Here is a 14,562-nt window from a genome sequence, read left to right as displayed (position 1 = left end):
AGCCGGCGCATGACGTCACACCAACCAGCCAGCCAGCAATGCGCAGACTTCCAGCCGGCCCATGACACCGACCAGCCAACTAGCAATGCGCAGACTCCAAGCCGGCCCATGACGTCACGCGCAGCCCATTCCCTCCCCCAGTAGTGATGGCCTTAGGTCTTGGAGCAGGTGAGATAGGATTGATTGAAACATGGTCTTGGGTGACGCTGAGTTGCCCCAGTCTCAAATGCCACAAAAGACAAATTGTTAAACAATGATGTAATCAAAATTAAAACTCAAATCATAATAAAATTATAAATAAAAACAAAATGCTGCAAAACCCAGCAAGGCTTGCAGCGAGAGAACCAGAATTAATGTTTCAGGTTGCTGAATTTTATTCATTCATGGGATTGGGCTTCGCTGGCTGGGCCAGCATTTATTGCCCATCTCTAATTGCCCTTAACAAGGTGGTGATAAGCTGTTTTCTTGAACTGCTGCAGTCCATGTGGTGTAGGTACGCCCACAGTGCTGGTAGGGAGAGAGTTCCAGGATTTTGACCCAGCGACAGTGAAGGAACGTCGATAAATTTCCAAGTCAGGATGGTGAGTGGTTTAGAGGGAAACTTTCAGGTGTGGTGTTCCCATCTATCTGCTGCCCTTGTCTTTCTAGGTGGTAGAGGTCATGGGTTTGGAAGGTGCTGTCGAAGGAGTCTTGGTGATTTGCTGCAGTGCATCTTGTAGATGGTACACTGTGCATCAGGGTGAAGGGAGTGAATGCTGAAGGTGGTAGGTGAAGAGCCAATCAAGCGGGCTTCTTTGTCCTGGATGGTGACCAGCTTCTTGAGTGCTTTTGGAGCTGCACTCATCTAGGCAAGTGCAGATTATTCTATTAAACTCCTAACTTATGTCTTGTATTTGGTGGACAGGCTTGGGGAGTAAGGAGGTGAGTTTTTCACTGTAGTATTCCCAGCCTCTGACCTGTTCTTGTAGCCACAGTAGTTATATGGTTAGTTCAGTTCAGTTTCTGGTCAATGGTAACCCCCAGGATTTTGATAGTGGGAGAATTCAGCGATAGCAATGCCATTGAATATTATGGAGAAATGGTTAGATTCTCTCTTGTTGTGGTTGGTCATTGCTTGGCATTCGTGTGGCACAAATGTTGCTTGCCACTTATCAGCCCAAACCTGAATGTTGTCCAGGTCTTGCTGTGTATCGACAAATGATCACATTAATGTTATTTTGAGCATCTATGCAATGCCTCAAGCATGAGGGAATCCATTGCGTTTACTAATACTGACAGACTGGAGCTATATTGCCAAGGAGAGGTAAAAACAAGTACATACTTGGTACAATTAGGGAAACAAATCTGGAAAATATGTAATACTGACCTTGCAATGGATGATTTGCATTTAAACAACATGTCATAACCTTGGGATATCCCAAAATTCTTTACAATCAATGAAGCATTTTGAAGTCTAGTCACTGTTGTAATAGAGGTGTACAAGACCCCCATTAGAATAGTAACAAGCCCTTCGGCCCATCATGTCTATGCTGGCCATCAAGCACCTTTCTATTCTATTCCCATTTTCCAGCACTTGGCCCGTAGCCCTGTATGCTATGCTGTTTAAAGTGCTCATCTAAAAATTTCTTAAATGTTGTGAGCATTCCTGCCTCTACCACCCTTTCAGGCAGTGTTCCAGATTCCAACCACCCTCTGGGTGAAAAGGTTTTTCCTCAAATCCACTCTAAACCTCCTGCCCTTACCTTAAATTTATGCCCCCTGGTTATTGACTGCTCTACTAAGGGGAAAAGTTTCTTCCTATCTACCCTATCTATGTCCCTCATAATTTTGTATACCTCTATCAGGTCCCCCCTCAGCCTTCTCTGTTCTAAGGAAAACAACCCGAGCCTATCCAGTCTCTCTTCATAGCTGAAATGCTCTAGCCTGGGCAACATCCTGGTGAATCTCCTCTGTACCCTCTCCAGTGCAATCACATCCTTCCTATAGTGTGGCAACGAGAACTGCACACAGTACTCCAGCTATTGCCTAACCAGCATTTTATACAGCTCCAACATAAACTCTCTGCTCTTATATTCTATGCTTCGGCTAATAAAGATAAGTATCACATATGCCTTCTTAACCGCCTTATTTACGTGTGTTGCTGCCTTCAGGGATCTATGGACATGTACTCAAAGGCCCCTCTGACATGATGGTTTAAAAAATAGCCACAGATTGTTTCTCCTCATTGGTGAGATAGTAAGGAGGGGCCACACATTTAAAATAATTATGAAAGAATTAAAAGAGATATTGGAATTTTATTTTATGGGTGGTTGTGAGAATTTTCTGTCGCAGACCATTGTTGAAGCAGAGTCCACAAATTCTTTCGAGGGAAACTGAATAGAATCACAGAATTGTTATGGTGCAGAAGGAGGTCATTTGGCCCATCATGTCTGCACCGGCTCTCTGAATGAGCAACTCACCTAGCCATTCCCTACCTTTTCCCCATAATCCTGCATATTCATCCTTTTCAGATAACAGTCTAATTCCCTTTTGAATGCTTCAATTGAACCTGCCTCCACCACATGCTCAGGCAGTGAATTCCAAACCCTAACAACTCACTGCGTAAAAAAACTTTTTCTCATATCACTTTTGCTTCTTTTGGCAATTACTTGAAATCTGTGCCCTTTCGTTCTCGATCCTCTCACGAGTGGGAGCAGTTTCTCCTTATCTATGCTGGCCAGACACCTTCTGATTTTGAATACCTCTATCAAATCTCCTCTCAACCTTCTTTTCTCTAAGGAAAACAATCCTAACTTCTCCGAACAAATTTTCTAAACTGAAGTTCCTCATCCTTGGAACATTTTCGTGAATTTATTTTAATAGTTGCTTTAAAAAGACTATCAAATGGTATGGGGAGTAGGAAGAAATGAGATAGACTGAGTAACTCATGGGTAAAAAATTTCACACACGAGAGCTGAGTGACCTATTTGAGTGCTGTAACATTCTATGGTTCATTATCAATGTAGGCAAGGGTAGAGGTGATGACAAAGCATGACTTAGTGAAGGTCACGATACGAGCAGCAAAGTTTTGGATGAACTGAAGTTTACATAGGGTTGAAGGCGGGAGGCTGGCCAAAGTGTATTAGAATAGTCGAGTCTGGAGATGGCAAAGATATGGAAGCGGATTTGGGAGTCGGGGTTGGGGAATATAGGGTGGATGGGGGGGTAGGGGTTGGGTGGGGAGATGGGGTGGGGGATGGGGGTGGGATGTGGCGTGGGAGTAGGGGGGGGCAGGTGCTTGGTTGTTCTAATGATTGAACAGGTCATTAAATTTTGAGGAGAGTTCAATACAAAACCCCTGGATAGGTCAGGTTAAGTTCTGCTCACTGTGTCTCATTAACCAAACCTTAGTCAGTGTACATCAGGGATGGCCTTTTTTTCACCAACATGGCTAAGAGGCGAGGGACAAAAAAAATTGGATGTCCAAGTACACAGATTAAAAGTTGGTGGATAGGTGCAAGAAATTATTAAAAAGACTAAGAGAATGTTGGACTTTATTTCAAAGGGTCTGAAATGAAAAAAAGTTGGAAGGGTTCAGTTGTCAAAAACCATGGTCAAACTCCACCTGAAGTTCTGTGTCCAGCTCTGGACATGACCTCAGGAAGGATATATTGAGGGGGTGCAATCCAAGTTGACCAGAATGATACTGGGGTGTGAAGGGAGAAATTATGAGGACAGGTTGCATAGACAAGACTTCGCTGGAGTATAGGAGATTGAGGGCAATCTGGGGGGTGATCTGATTGAAGCGTTTATAAAATGATTAAAGCAACGTGAAAGGGTAGATACAGTGAAACAACCAGGGAATGGTTGCTGTGAATGGCATAGATGCATTTAAAAGGAAAGTAGACTTTAACGGTCCAAGGTCATGTCAAAGCACTTTACAGGCAATAAAGTACTTTGAAGTATAGTCACTGTAGTGGCATAGGACTCCCAGCAGCCAATCTGTGTACAGCAAGCTCCCACAAATAATAACGTGATACAACCAAATAACCTGTTTTAGTGATGTTGATAGGCATTTAATTTGATTACCAGTGAGTACTGTCCTGCCTTAGTGTCATGCGATTTTTTACATCTACCTTAAAGAGCAGAATAGGGCCTGGGTTTAACATAAATAATAAAAACAGAAAATGCTGGAAAAACTCAGCAGGTCTGGCAGCATCTGTGGAGAGAGAAACAGAATTAACATTTTGAGCCTGGATGACTCTTCTTCGGAGGTTTAACATCTCACTTGAAAGGCAGCTCCTCCAATGATGCAGCACTCCACGGCACTGCACTGGGGTATCAGCCTAGATTTCTATGCTGCAGTCTCTGGAGTCAGACTTCACAGAATCACACAGTACAGGAGAAGCCCTTCGGCCCATCGAGTCTGCACCAACATGTGAGAAACACCTGACCTAGCTAATCCCATTTATCAGCAATTGGCCCATAGCCTTGAATGTTATGATATGCCAAGTGCTCATCCAGGTACTTTTTAAAGGATGTGAGGCAACCTGCCTCCACCACCCTTCCAGGCAGCACATTCCAGACCATCACCACCTCTGGGTAAAAGAGTTTTTCCTCACATCCCCCCTAAACCTCCTGCCCCTCACCATGAACTTGTGACTTGAACTCAACTTCTGGCTTGAAGGTGAAAGTGGCCCATTGGCTCACAGCTAAAAAAACTGAGGGCAAAAGGACTAGAAGGTTATAGTTCTGTCGAAGGGTCACGAGGACTCGAAACGTCAACTCTTTTCTTCTCTGCCAATGCTGCCAGACTTGCTGAGTTTTTCCAGGTAATTCTGTTTTTGTTTTAGAAGGTTATATTGTTGGGTTAAATGGAGTATGGTGGGAGGAGGCTGGTGTGGAGCATAAACACCAACACAGCCCCAATGGACTGAATGGCCTGCCCCTGGAAAGACTTTGTACAATGCCATAGGGTTCCTGTAACAAAAACAGAATTACCTGGAAAAACTCAGCGGGTCTAGCAGCATCGGCGGAGAAGAAAAGAGTTGATGTTTCGAGTCCTCATGACCCTTCCACAGAACTGAGCGAATATAAGGAGAGGGGTGAAATATAAACTGGTTTAAGGTGGGGGTGGGGAAGGGGGCATTGGGGGGGGGGGGAGCGGGGAGGAGAGAAGTTGGGGGGGTGGTGTGGTTGTGGGGACAAGCAAGCAATGATAGGAGCAGATAATCGAAAGATGTCAAAGACAAAAGAACAAAAGAACACAGAGGTGTTGAAGGTAGTGATATTATCTAAACAAATGTGCTAATTAAGAATGGATGGTAGGGCACTCAAGGTACAGCTCTAGTGGGGGTGGGGTGGAAAGACTAGCGGGGCAAAAAAGATTTAAAAATAATGGAAATATGTGGGAAAAGAGAAATCTATATAAATTATTGGAAAAAACAAAAGGAAGGGGGAAGAAACAGAAAGGGGGGTGGGGATGGAGGAGGGAGTTCAAGATCTAAAGTTGTTGAATTCAATATTCAGTCCAGAAGGCTGTAAAGTGCCTAGTCGGAAGAGGGGGTGCTGTTCCTCCAGTTTGCGTTGGGCTTCGCTGGAACAATGTAGCAAGCTAAGGAAGACATGTGGGCAAGAGAGCAGGGTGGAGTGTTAAAATGGCAAGCGACAGGGAGGTTTGGGTCATTCTTGCGGACAGACCGCAGGTGTTCTGCAAAGCGGTCGCCCAGTTTACGTTTGGTCTCTCCAATGTAGAGGAGATCGCATTGGGAGCAACGAATGCAGTAGACTAAGTTGGGGGAAATGCAAGTAAAATGCTACTTCACTTGAAATGAGTGTTTGGGCCCTTGGACGGTGAGGAGAGAGGAAGTGAAGGTGCAGGAGTTACATCTTTTGCGTGGGCATGGGGAGGTGCCATAGGTGGGGGTTGAGGAGTAGGGGGTGATGGAGGAGTGGACCAGGGTGTCCCGGAGGGAACGATCCCTACGGAATGCCACCGGGGGGTGAAGGGAAGATGTGTTTGGTGGTGGCATCATGCTGGAGTTGGCGGAAATGGCAGAGGATGATCCTTTGAATGCGGAGGCTGGTGGGGTGATAAGTGAGGACAAGGGGGACCCTATCATGTTTCTGGGAGGGAGGAGAAGGCGTGAGAGCAGATGCGCGGGAGATGGGCTGGACACGGTTGAGGGCCCTGTCAAGGACCGTGGTTGGAAAACCTCGATTAAGGAAGAAGGAGGACATGTCAGAGGAACTGTTTTTGAAGGTAGCATCATCAGAACAGATGCAACTGAGGTGAAGGAACTGAGAGAATGGGATGGAGTCCTTACAGGAAGCGGGGTGTGAGGAGCTGTAGTCGAGGTAGCTGTGGGAGTCGGTAGGCTTGTAATGGATATTGGTGAACAGTCTATCACCAGAGATTGAGACAGAGAGGTCAAGGAAGGGAAGGGAAGTGTCAGAGATGAACCATGTGAAAATGATGGAGGGGTGGAGATTGGAAGCAAAATTAATAAATTTTTCCAAGTCCCGACGAGAGCATGAATCAGCACCTAAGTAATCATCGATGTACCGGAGAAAGAGTTGTGGGAGGGGACCGGAGTAGGACTGGAACAAGGAATGTTCCACATATCCCATAAAGAGACAGGCATAGCTGGGGCCCATGTCGGTACCCATAGCCGCACCTTTTATTTGGAGGAAGTGAGAGGAGTTAAAGGAGAAATTGTTCAGTGTGAGAACAAGTTCAGCCAGACGGAGGATAGTAGTGGTGGATGGGGATTGTTCGGGCCTCTGTTTGAGGAGGAAGCTGAGGGCCCTCAGACCATCCTGGTGGGGGATGGAGGTGTAGAGGGATTGGACGTCCATGGTGAAGAGAAATGGTTGGGGCCAGGGAACTGGAAATTGTTAATGTGACGTAAGGCGTCAGAGGAATCACGGATGTAGGTGGGAAGGAACTGGACAAGGGGAGAGAGAAGGGAGTCAAGATAACGAGAAATGAGTTCCGTGGGGCAGGAGCAAGCTGACATGGGACGGTCTACCAGGACAGTTCTGTTTGTGGATTTTGGGTAGGAGGTAGATGCGGGCCGTCCGAGGTTGGGCGACTATCAGGTTGGAAGCTGTGGGAGGAAGATCCCCAGAGGAGATGAGGTTAGTGAGTCCTGGAAATAATGGCTTGATGTTCAGTGGTGGGGTCATGGTCCAGGGAGAGGTAGGAGGAAGTGTACAAGTTCCTGTAAGCCTGATCGGAAAATGGAGTTGTAGTCCTTGCGAGGTGCAGCCTCATGGGAAAGGCCACATGAGGAACTACAACCCCCAGCGGGCAGTGGGGGCAACACTGTGGATGCACAGAGACCGGTTTCTCATGATAAAAACAAAAAACTGCGGATGCTGGAAATCCAAAACAAAAACAGAATTACCTGGAAAAACTCAGCAGGTCTGGCAGCATCGGCGGAGAAGAAAAGAGTTGACGTTTCGAGTTCTCATGACCCTTCGACAGAACTTGAGTTCGAGTCCAAGAAAGAGTTGAAATATAAGCTGGTTTAAGGTGTGTGTGTGGGGGGCGGAGAGAGAGAGAGAAGTGGAGTGGGGGTGTGCTTGTAGGGACAAACAAGCAGTGATAGAAGCAGATCATCAAAAGATGTCAACAACAATAGTACAAAAGAACACATAGGTGTTAAAGTTAAAGTTGGTGATATTATCTAAACGAATGTGCTAATTAAGAATGGATGGTAGGGCACTCAAGGTATAGCTCTAGTGGGGGTGGGGAGAGCATAAAAGATTTTTAAAAAATTTTTTTTATTTTTTTAAAAAAAATAATGGAAATAGGTGGGAAAAGGAAAATCTTTATAATTTATTGGGATTGCTCCCTCCGGGACACCCTGGTCCACTCCTCCATCACCCCCTACTCCTCAACCCCCTCCTATGGCACCACCCCATGACCACGCAAAAGATGCAACACCTGCCCCTTCGCTTCCTCTCTCCTCACCGTCCAAGGACCCAAACACTCCTTTCAAGTGAAGCAGCATTTCACTTGCATTTCCCCCAACTTAGTCTACTGCATTCGTTGCTCCCAATGTGGTCTCCTCTACATTGGAGAGACCAAACGTAAACTGGGCGACCGCTTTGCAGAACACCTGCGGTCTGTCCGCAAGAATGACCCAAACCTCCCTGTCGCTTGCCATTTTAACACTCCACCCTGCTCTCTTGTCCACATGTCTGTCCTTGGCTTGCTGCATTGTTCCAGTGAAACCCAACGCAAACTGGAGGAACAACACCTCATCTTCCGCCTAGGCACTTTACAGCCTTCCGGACTGAATATTGAATTCAACAACTTTAGGTCGTGAGCTCTCTCCCCCATCCCCACCCCCTTTCTGTTTCCCCCTTCCTTTTTTTTCCCAATAAATTATAAAGATTTTCCTTTTCCCACCTATTTCCATTATTTTTTTAAAAAAAAATCTTTTATGCTCTCCCTACCCCCACTAGAGCTATACCTTGAGTGCCCTACCATCCATTCTTAATTAGCACATTCGTTTAGATAATATCACCAACTCTTTAACTTTAACACCTATGTGTTCTTTTGTACTATTGTTGTTGACATCTTTTGATGATCTGCTTCTATCACTGCTTGTTTGTCCCTACAACCACACCCCCCCCTCCACCTCTCTGTCTCTCTATCTCTCCGCCCCCCAACACACACACCTTAAACCAACTTAGATTTCAACTCTTTCTTGGACTCGAACTCAAGTTCTGTTGAAGCGTCATGAGGACTCGAAACGTCAACTCTTTTCTTCTCCGCCGATGCTGCCAGACCTGCTGAGTTTTTCCAGGTAATTCTGTTTTTGTTTTGGATTTCCAGCATCCGCAGTTTTTTTGTTTTTATCTCTGTTTTTCTTCCGGTTTCTCATGAGAAACGGCCGCCTGAAGAACTACAACTCCCAGCGTGCAATTGGAATATAGTGCCTGTGCAGGGATCCGGCTGCGCGAAAATAGCTATCTGCGGGACTACAGCTCCCAGCGTGCATGGTGCACATGCGTGAAGAGGCGGTTCTGGCGTCCGGCTGGAACCGGAAGTGGGCGAGGGGAAGTGGTGGTGGCGGCGGCCGGCTGAGAGGAGGGCGGCGCTTTCATCCCTTCATATCATGGCCAAGAGGCGGATAGAGAAGGTAAGGGATCCTCTGCTCCCAGCTGCAGTGTGTCAGGCTGCAGTTCCGGCCCAGGCTACTTTCATTGTCTCCCAGCCCCGTGCGAGGGGAGGTTGGGCCGGGTATTGTGAGGCCTCCCTCTCTCTGTTAGCCGCCGACCTCAGGCCCAGTGTGGGGCTGGCCTTTCCGTTTTATTGCCACGTAGGGGGTCCGCGTCCGGCCGATCTCACAAAGGGCCTTGGGCTAAAGTATAAAGCCAGCCTCAGACCAGTCGTCCCCTAAACAGCGGCCATCCACTGGGTTATTTTAATCTGATCCCTCTGTTTATTCTTCCTCCCTGACCCGTCTCTCCAAAATCTTGCTGCAAGCTCCGCCCGTTACCAAGCCAACAAAAAATGTTTATTATTATTATTTATATTCTTCCTCCCTGACCCGTCTCTCCAAAATCTTGCTGCAAGCTCCGCCCGTTACCAAGCCAACAAAAAATGTTTTTTATTATTATTTATCGTATTTATATCCTGAGAATAAAACAGGGTGCAGAAAAGATTCACAAGAGATGAGGAACTTCGGTTATGCGGATAGATTGATAAATTGGGATAAAAACAAAAAACTGCGGATGCTGGAAATCCAAAACAAAAACAGAATTACCTGGAAAAACTCAGCAGGCACTATTCCGGACTGAATATTGAGTTCAACAATTTTAGATCATGAACTCTCTCCTCCATCCCCACCCCCTTTCCATTTCTCCCCCTCCTTTTTGTTTTTTCTAATAATTTATATAGATTTTTCTTTTCCCGCCTATTTCCATTATTTTAAAACGTATTTCCATCCATTGTTTTATCTCTACCTTTTAGCCTTTTTAGATTCCTTCACCCCACCCCCACAAGGGCTATCTGCACCTTGTTTGTCCTGCTTTCTACCCTTAATTAGCACATTCCTTTAGATAATATCACCACCTTCAACACCTCTTTGTCCTTTTGTCTGTGACATCTTTTGGTTATTTCCACCTATCACTGGCCCTCTACCTAGCTCTTGTCTCAACGCCCCCCCCCCCTTAAACCAGCTTATATTTCACCCTTTTTCTATTTTTACTTAGTTCTGTTGAAGGTTCATGAGGACTCGAAACGTCAATTGTGCTCCTCTCCACCGATGCTGCCAGACCTGCTGAGTTTTTCCAGGTATTTTTGTTTTTGTTTTGGATTTCCAGCATCCGCAGTTCTTTGCTTTTATAACTTTATAAGTCATTGGACTGGACACACAGACGGTTCTGTTGGCTTCAATTTTATTCTCAGTATATAAATATGATAATAAACAACATTTCCTATTGGCTTGATAATGGGTAAGCTTGCAATAAGATTTTGGTGAGATGGGTCAGGGAGGAAGAATGAATGAGAGTCAGATGAGATTACTTTTGAAGTAACCCCAAACAAATGCATGGCAGTTAACTGTTCCCTGGTGTATTCCCCATGGCAACAGCTCTACCAATCAGAGTCCACATGCCAACCAATCAGCACCCTCTTCTCATGCAATATAAATTGTTGTTCGCTTTGAGATTTGGTATTCTTGTGATTCTGTCCTGATGACTGCAAGACCACCACCACCTGGAAGTTCCTCTGCAAACCATTCACCACCTTGACTTGGAAATATATCGCCATTCGTTCACTGTCGCTAGGTCAAAATCCTGGAACTGCCTTCCTGACAGCACTGTGGGTGTACCTACACCACATAGACTGCAACAGCTCAAGAAGGCAGCTCACTACTACCTTCTTGAGGGCAATTAGGGTTAGGTAATAAATGCTGGCCAGCTGGCGATACCCACATCTCAATGAATGGGGAAAAAAAGGACAAAATGCTTTGACAGCATGCCTCATTTAACAATACTCAAGTTCTGTACTACTAAGTACAGTTTTAATTACACTTTTGAAGTGTAATGGATGCGTTATGTTGAAGGAGTGATCTTCCCTAATGGGTAGTAGGATTGGTAACGCTTTCAGTTCTGCTGCCAACAGCCTGATACAGATTTTAAATTCCGATTTGAACTGCCATGCTGCTCCTCTTGTTAGCTTGTCCAAAGCGCTGTTTAAAATGTGAATGTGTTGAACAAGCCAGCTGCCTGTTTGTACTCACAACCTTTCCTACCCTATCGATAACACCAGTACTGTCATGGGCTTGGGAAGGTGATGGAGGTATGCCAGGCCATTTTAAGGATTTCCCAGCCCCTAAAAACCAATGTGCCAGAGCTGTGACAATGATTGGAATTCACTTTACTTTCTAAGGATAGTTTCATTTTAAAAAAATCTGACCATATCACAGGATTTACTGTGGCTGTCTTGCTATTGTGGAAATATTAAAATGCAATTTAAAGAATTGAGCTGAGAGATGAAATCCTGTCAAAGTACAAACAGTTTTTAGCACTCGTCATTCTATAAAAGTGCACTTTCCAGGTAGCTTCAAAGACCTAATATTGCTTATGGGAGAAGTGCAGCACCATTTTATTGGAAATTGAGTGATCTGAATATGCTGTGCTTTAATGTTCCTTTTCCTTTGCAACCTGCAAGTTTTCATATGAAGCATTGCTGGGATGCAAAGTGTATTTCATGATGCCAGTATTATTCTGATTCATTTTGAAGCAACCCTGAAGGTTTTAAGTTCACGATCCACTCCAGGACTGTCCAGAAGAGAGCCGAGTGAATAGAGGGAGTTTGGATTTAACAGGAATGAGTGGTTTAAATCAGAATGAGGAACATGAGCTGTAAGAGCATTTGATCAAAGCATTGACGCTGATCTATTGGTACAAAATGATTTCATTTTGCTACCTGTGGCAGTGAGCGTTGCGTGGAACCTGCAAACAATGAGAATTTCTGCAACAGGAAAAACACAGATAAAAGAAATGTCTTCAGGTGGACCTGCTGAAGCGTGAAGTTGCTCAGTTTGTTAAATGGCTAGACAAACTCCACGCCATGTAGTGGGATGCAAGGTTCCTAGAACACACACTGCATGATAGGGTTCCCACTGCCACCCACCTCCTTCCCCATCTAAAGAAGAATAGCAAGGGAAAGACATCTAGGTGACCATCCCACGTGAGGATCATAGAATTGTTACAGGGTGTACAAGAAACTCTAGGCTGAAGTTTTCCAGTGGCAAAAGTATATTGAATTCCTATGATGCAAACAAATACAGTGATGCGGGGATGGAATCACAACTGGGTACTGTGGAGCAAGTAGTTATCCAGGTGAGAAGAAAGTGAGCAGTCACTAAGAGGCAAGCAGTAGTTATAGGAAATTCTGTTAGAAGAATAGATTTTTTTGCTGTCGTGGCCAGTATTCCCAAGTCCCCAGGTGTCATAGTAACAGACGTAATGGTTTGAATAGATGGGAAGGGGAAGTGATCAACTTCAGATTGAGGTTCACCTTTAGAATCAGTGATCCAGAGAAGTTCAAAATGTAAATCTGTTAGAGTTTGAGGATTTGGGCGTTAGAATGAGGAACAGGACCTGTAGGGAAGCAATTTCAGATTGCGCATAGTGCTGCCCACCAAGCCAGTGTGGACAATAGTTAACAGATGTGGAAAAGAATGTTTCAGATTTCTGTATGGGGAGGCTGTATAGATGAGATGGCTTTCACAAAACCAATGTGATGCCCATAACGGAGCACAGAATGTAAACAGGTCAGATTTAAACTCGTAAGGCAGGAAGCTAACATGTTTGGGATAGGTTAAGAGAGAGACAGTCGTCTAAAATACTGAACTCCAGGGCAAGATAGAAAGCTGTTGTTCAAGGCAGATAGGCTAAAGAAAAGATAGTGACGGAAAAAAATAAGAGAAGGTAAAAGGGTTCTGACTGAGGGACTTGACTGTCCAAAGATGGGCTGAGATAAGTTTGAGATCAAATTGGGGAAATGTGCTTAGACTATTAAAGTTGTGTTGCAAATCGAAGAAAAATAGTGTTTTGGGTGGCAGAGGAAGGAGTGTTTGGGGCCTAGGATGGTGAGGAGGTAAAGAGGCAGGTGTTACACCACCTGTGATTGCATGGGAAGAGGATGACGTGTTGGGGGTGATAGAGGAGTGGATTAGAGTGTCACTGAGGGAATTGTCCCATTGGAATGCTGATGGGATGGGAAGGTGTGTTTGATGACATCATGCAGGAGTTGGCGGAAATGGCGGAGGATGGTCCTATGGATATGGAGGCTGGTGGGGTGGAAGGTGAGGACAAGGAGAACCCTATCATGTTTCTGGAAGGGAGGGGAGGAAGTAAAGGCTGAAGTGTGGGAAATGGGTTGGATGCAGTTGAAGGCTCTGTCAACCATGGTTGTGGGGGAATTTCTTGGTTGAGGTAAAAGGAAGACATGTTGGAAGCACCATTGCGGAAAGTATTATCATCGGAGAGACGCAATGGAGAAACTGGGAGAATGGAATGGAGCAGGGTGTGAAGAGGTGTGGTTGAGGTAGCTGTGGGAGACGGTGGGCTTGTAATGAGTATTAGTAGACAAGTCTATCCCCAGAAATGGAGACAGAGAAGTCAGGGAAGGGAGATAGACCATGTGAAGATGAGAGGAAGGTGGAAACTGGAAAAAAATTGATGAGTTTTTCCTGTTCCAAATGAGAGCAGGAAGGGGCACTGATATATTCATTGATGTATAGGGAAAAAAATTGTGGGAGAGGGCCTCAGTAGGACTGGAATAAGGAATGTTCCACATACTCCACAAAAAGACATGCATAACTGGGGCCCATGCAGGTACCCATAGCCACACCTTTTATTTGGAGGAAGTGAGACAAGTTAAAGGAGAAATTGTTCAATGAGAGAACAAGTTCAGCCGGGGGGAAGGAGGGTGGTGAATGGAGACTGTTTGGGCCTTCGTTCAAGGAAGAAGCAAAGAGTTCTCAGAATGTCCTGATGAGGTCTAGAGGAATTGGAGGGCCATAGTGAAGAGGAGGCACTTAGGGCCAGGAAACTGGAAATTGTTGAAATGATGTAGGGCATCAGACAAATCGCGAATATAGGTGGGAAAAGACTAGACAAGGGGAGAAAAAAAATAGTCAAGATAGGAAGAAATAAGTTCATGGGACAGGAACAGGCTGAAGCGATGGGTCTACCCATCATTCTATTCATGGGTCTGATAGAAGACTGACAGTCAACATGGGGGACAATAATGAGGGCTTTTGTAAATACATAAACACAAGAATGGTCAAACGATTGAATCATTGCAAGAAGAAAGCCATCTTGCATTTAATAGGAAATGCTAGACATAATTAATATGTACTATGTCCTACTTTCACATTGTTCTGAAGAAACTGAGAGTATATGATGATTTGGATGATCCCCAACTTAAATCGTTAAAGCTTGTGTGACTGATAGAAAAATCTTCCGTTATCATTATATCCATCCCTGAATACTGAAGATGCTGAGAAAAACAATGATCATAATGTTATAGAAACTTTTGGGAACTGGAGT

The 14,562-nt window shown here is 45.0% G+C and overlaps 1 protein-coding gene across 6 annotated transcripts in view; it reads left to right on the top strand.

Annotated features, from left to right (window-relative positions):
• Positions 1 to 9,022: 9,022 nt before the first annotated feature.
• The window catches only part of ube2d1b (ubiquitin-conjugating enzyme E2D 1b), an 18,599-nt gene continuing 13,059 nt past the window's right edge, over positions 9,023 to 14,562 (top strand). Inside the window, exon 1 of one of the 6 annotated variants that reach the window (XM_041210013.1) lies at positions 9,023 to 9,134. In XM_041210013.1, the coding sequence (XP_041065947.1) occupies positions 9,111 to 9,134 (24 nt within the window). In that variant the 5' untranslated portion in view covers positions 9,023 to 9,110. The remainder of the gene's footprint in view (positions 9,135 to 14,562) is intronic. The other 5 variants (XM_041210017.1, XM_041210020.1, XM_041210014.1 and 2 more) reach the window with 5 other exon arrangements.

The sequence above is a fragment of the Carcharodon carcharias genome, chromosome 17 (assembly GCF_017639515.1).
Source record: "Carcharodon carcharias isolate sCarCar2 chromosome 17, sCarCar2.pri, whole genome shotgun sequence".
In the NCBI taxonomy this organism is placed as follows: domain Eukaryota; kingdom Metazoa; phylum Chordata; class Chondrichthyes; order Lamniformes; family Lamnidae; genus Carcharodon; species Carcharodon carcharias.
Note: the sequence above shows the minus strand (reverse complement) of the source record. Positions and strands in the feature narration are given on the sequence as shown.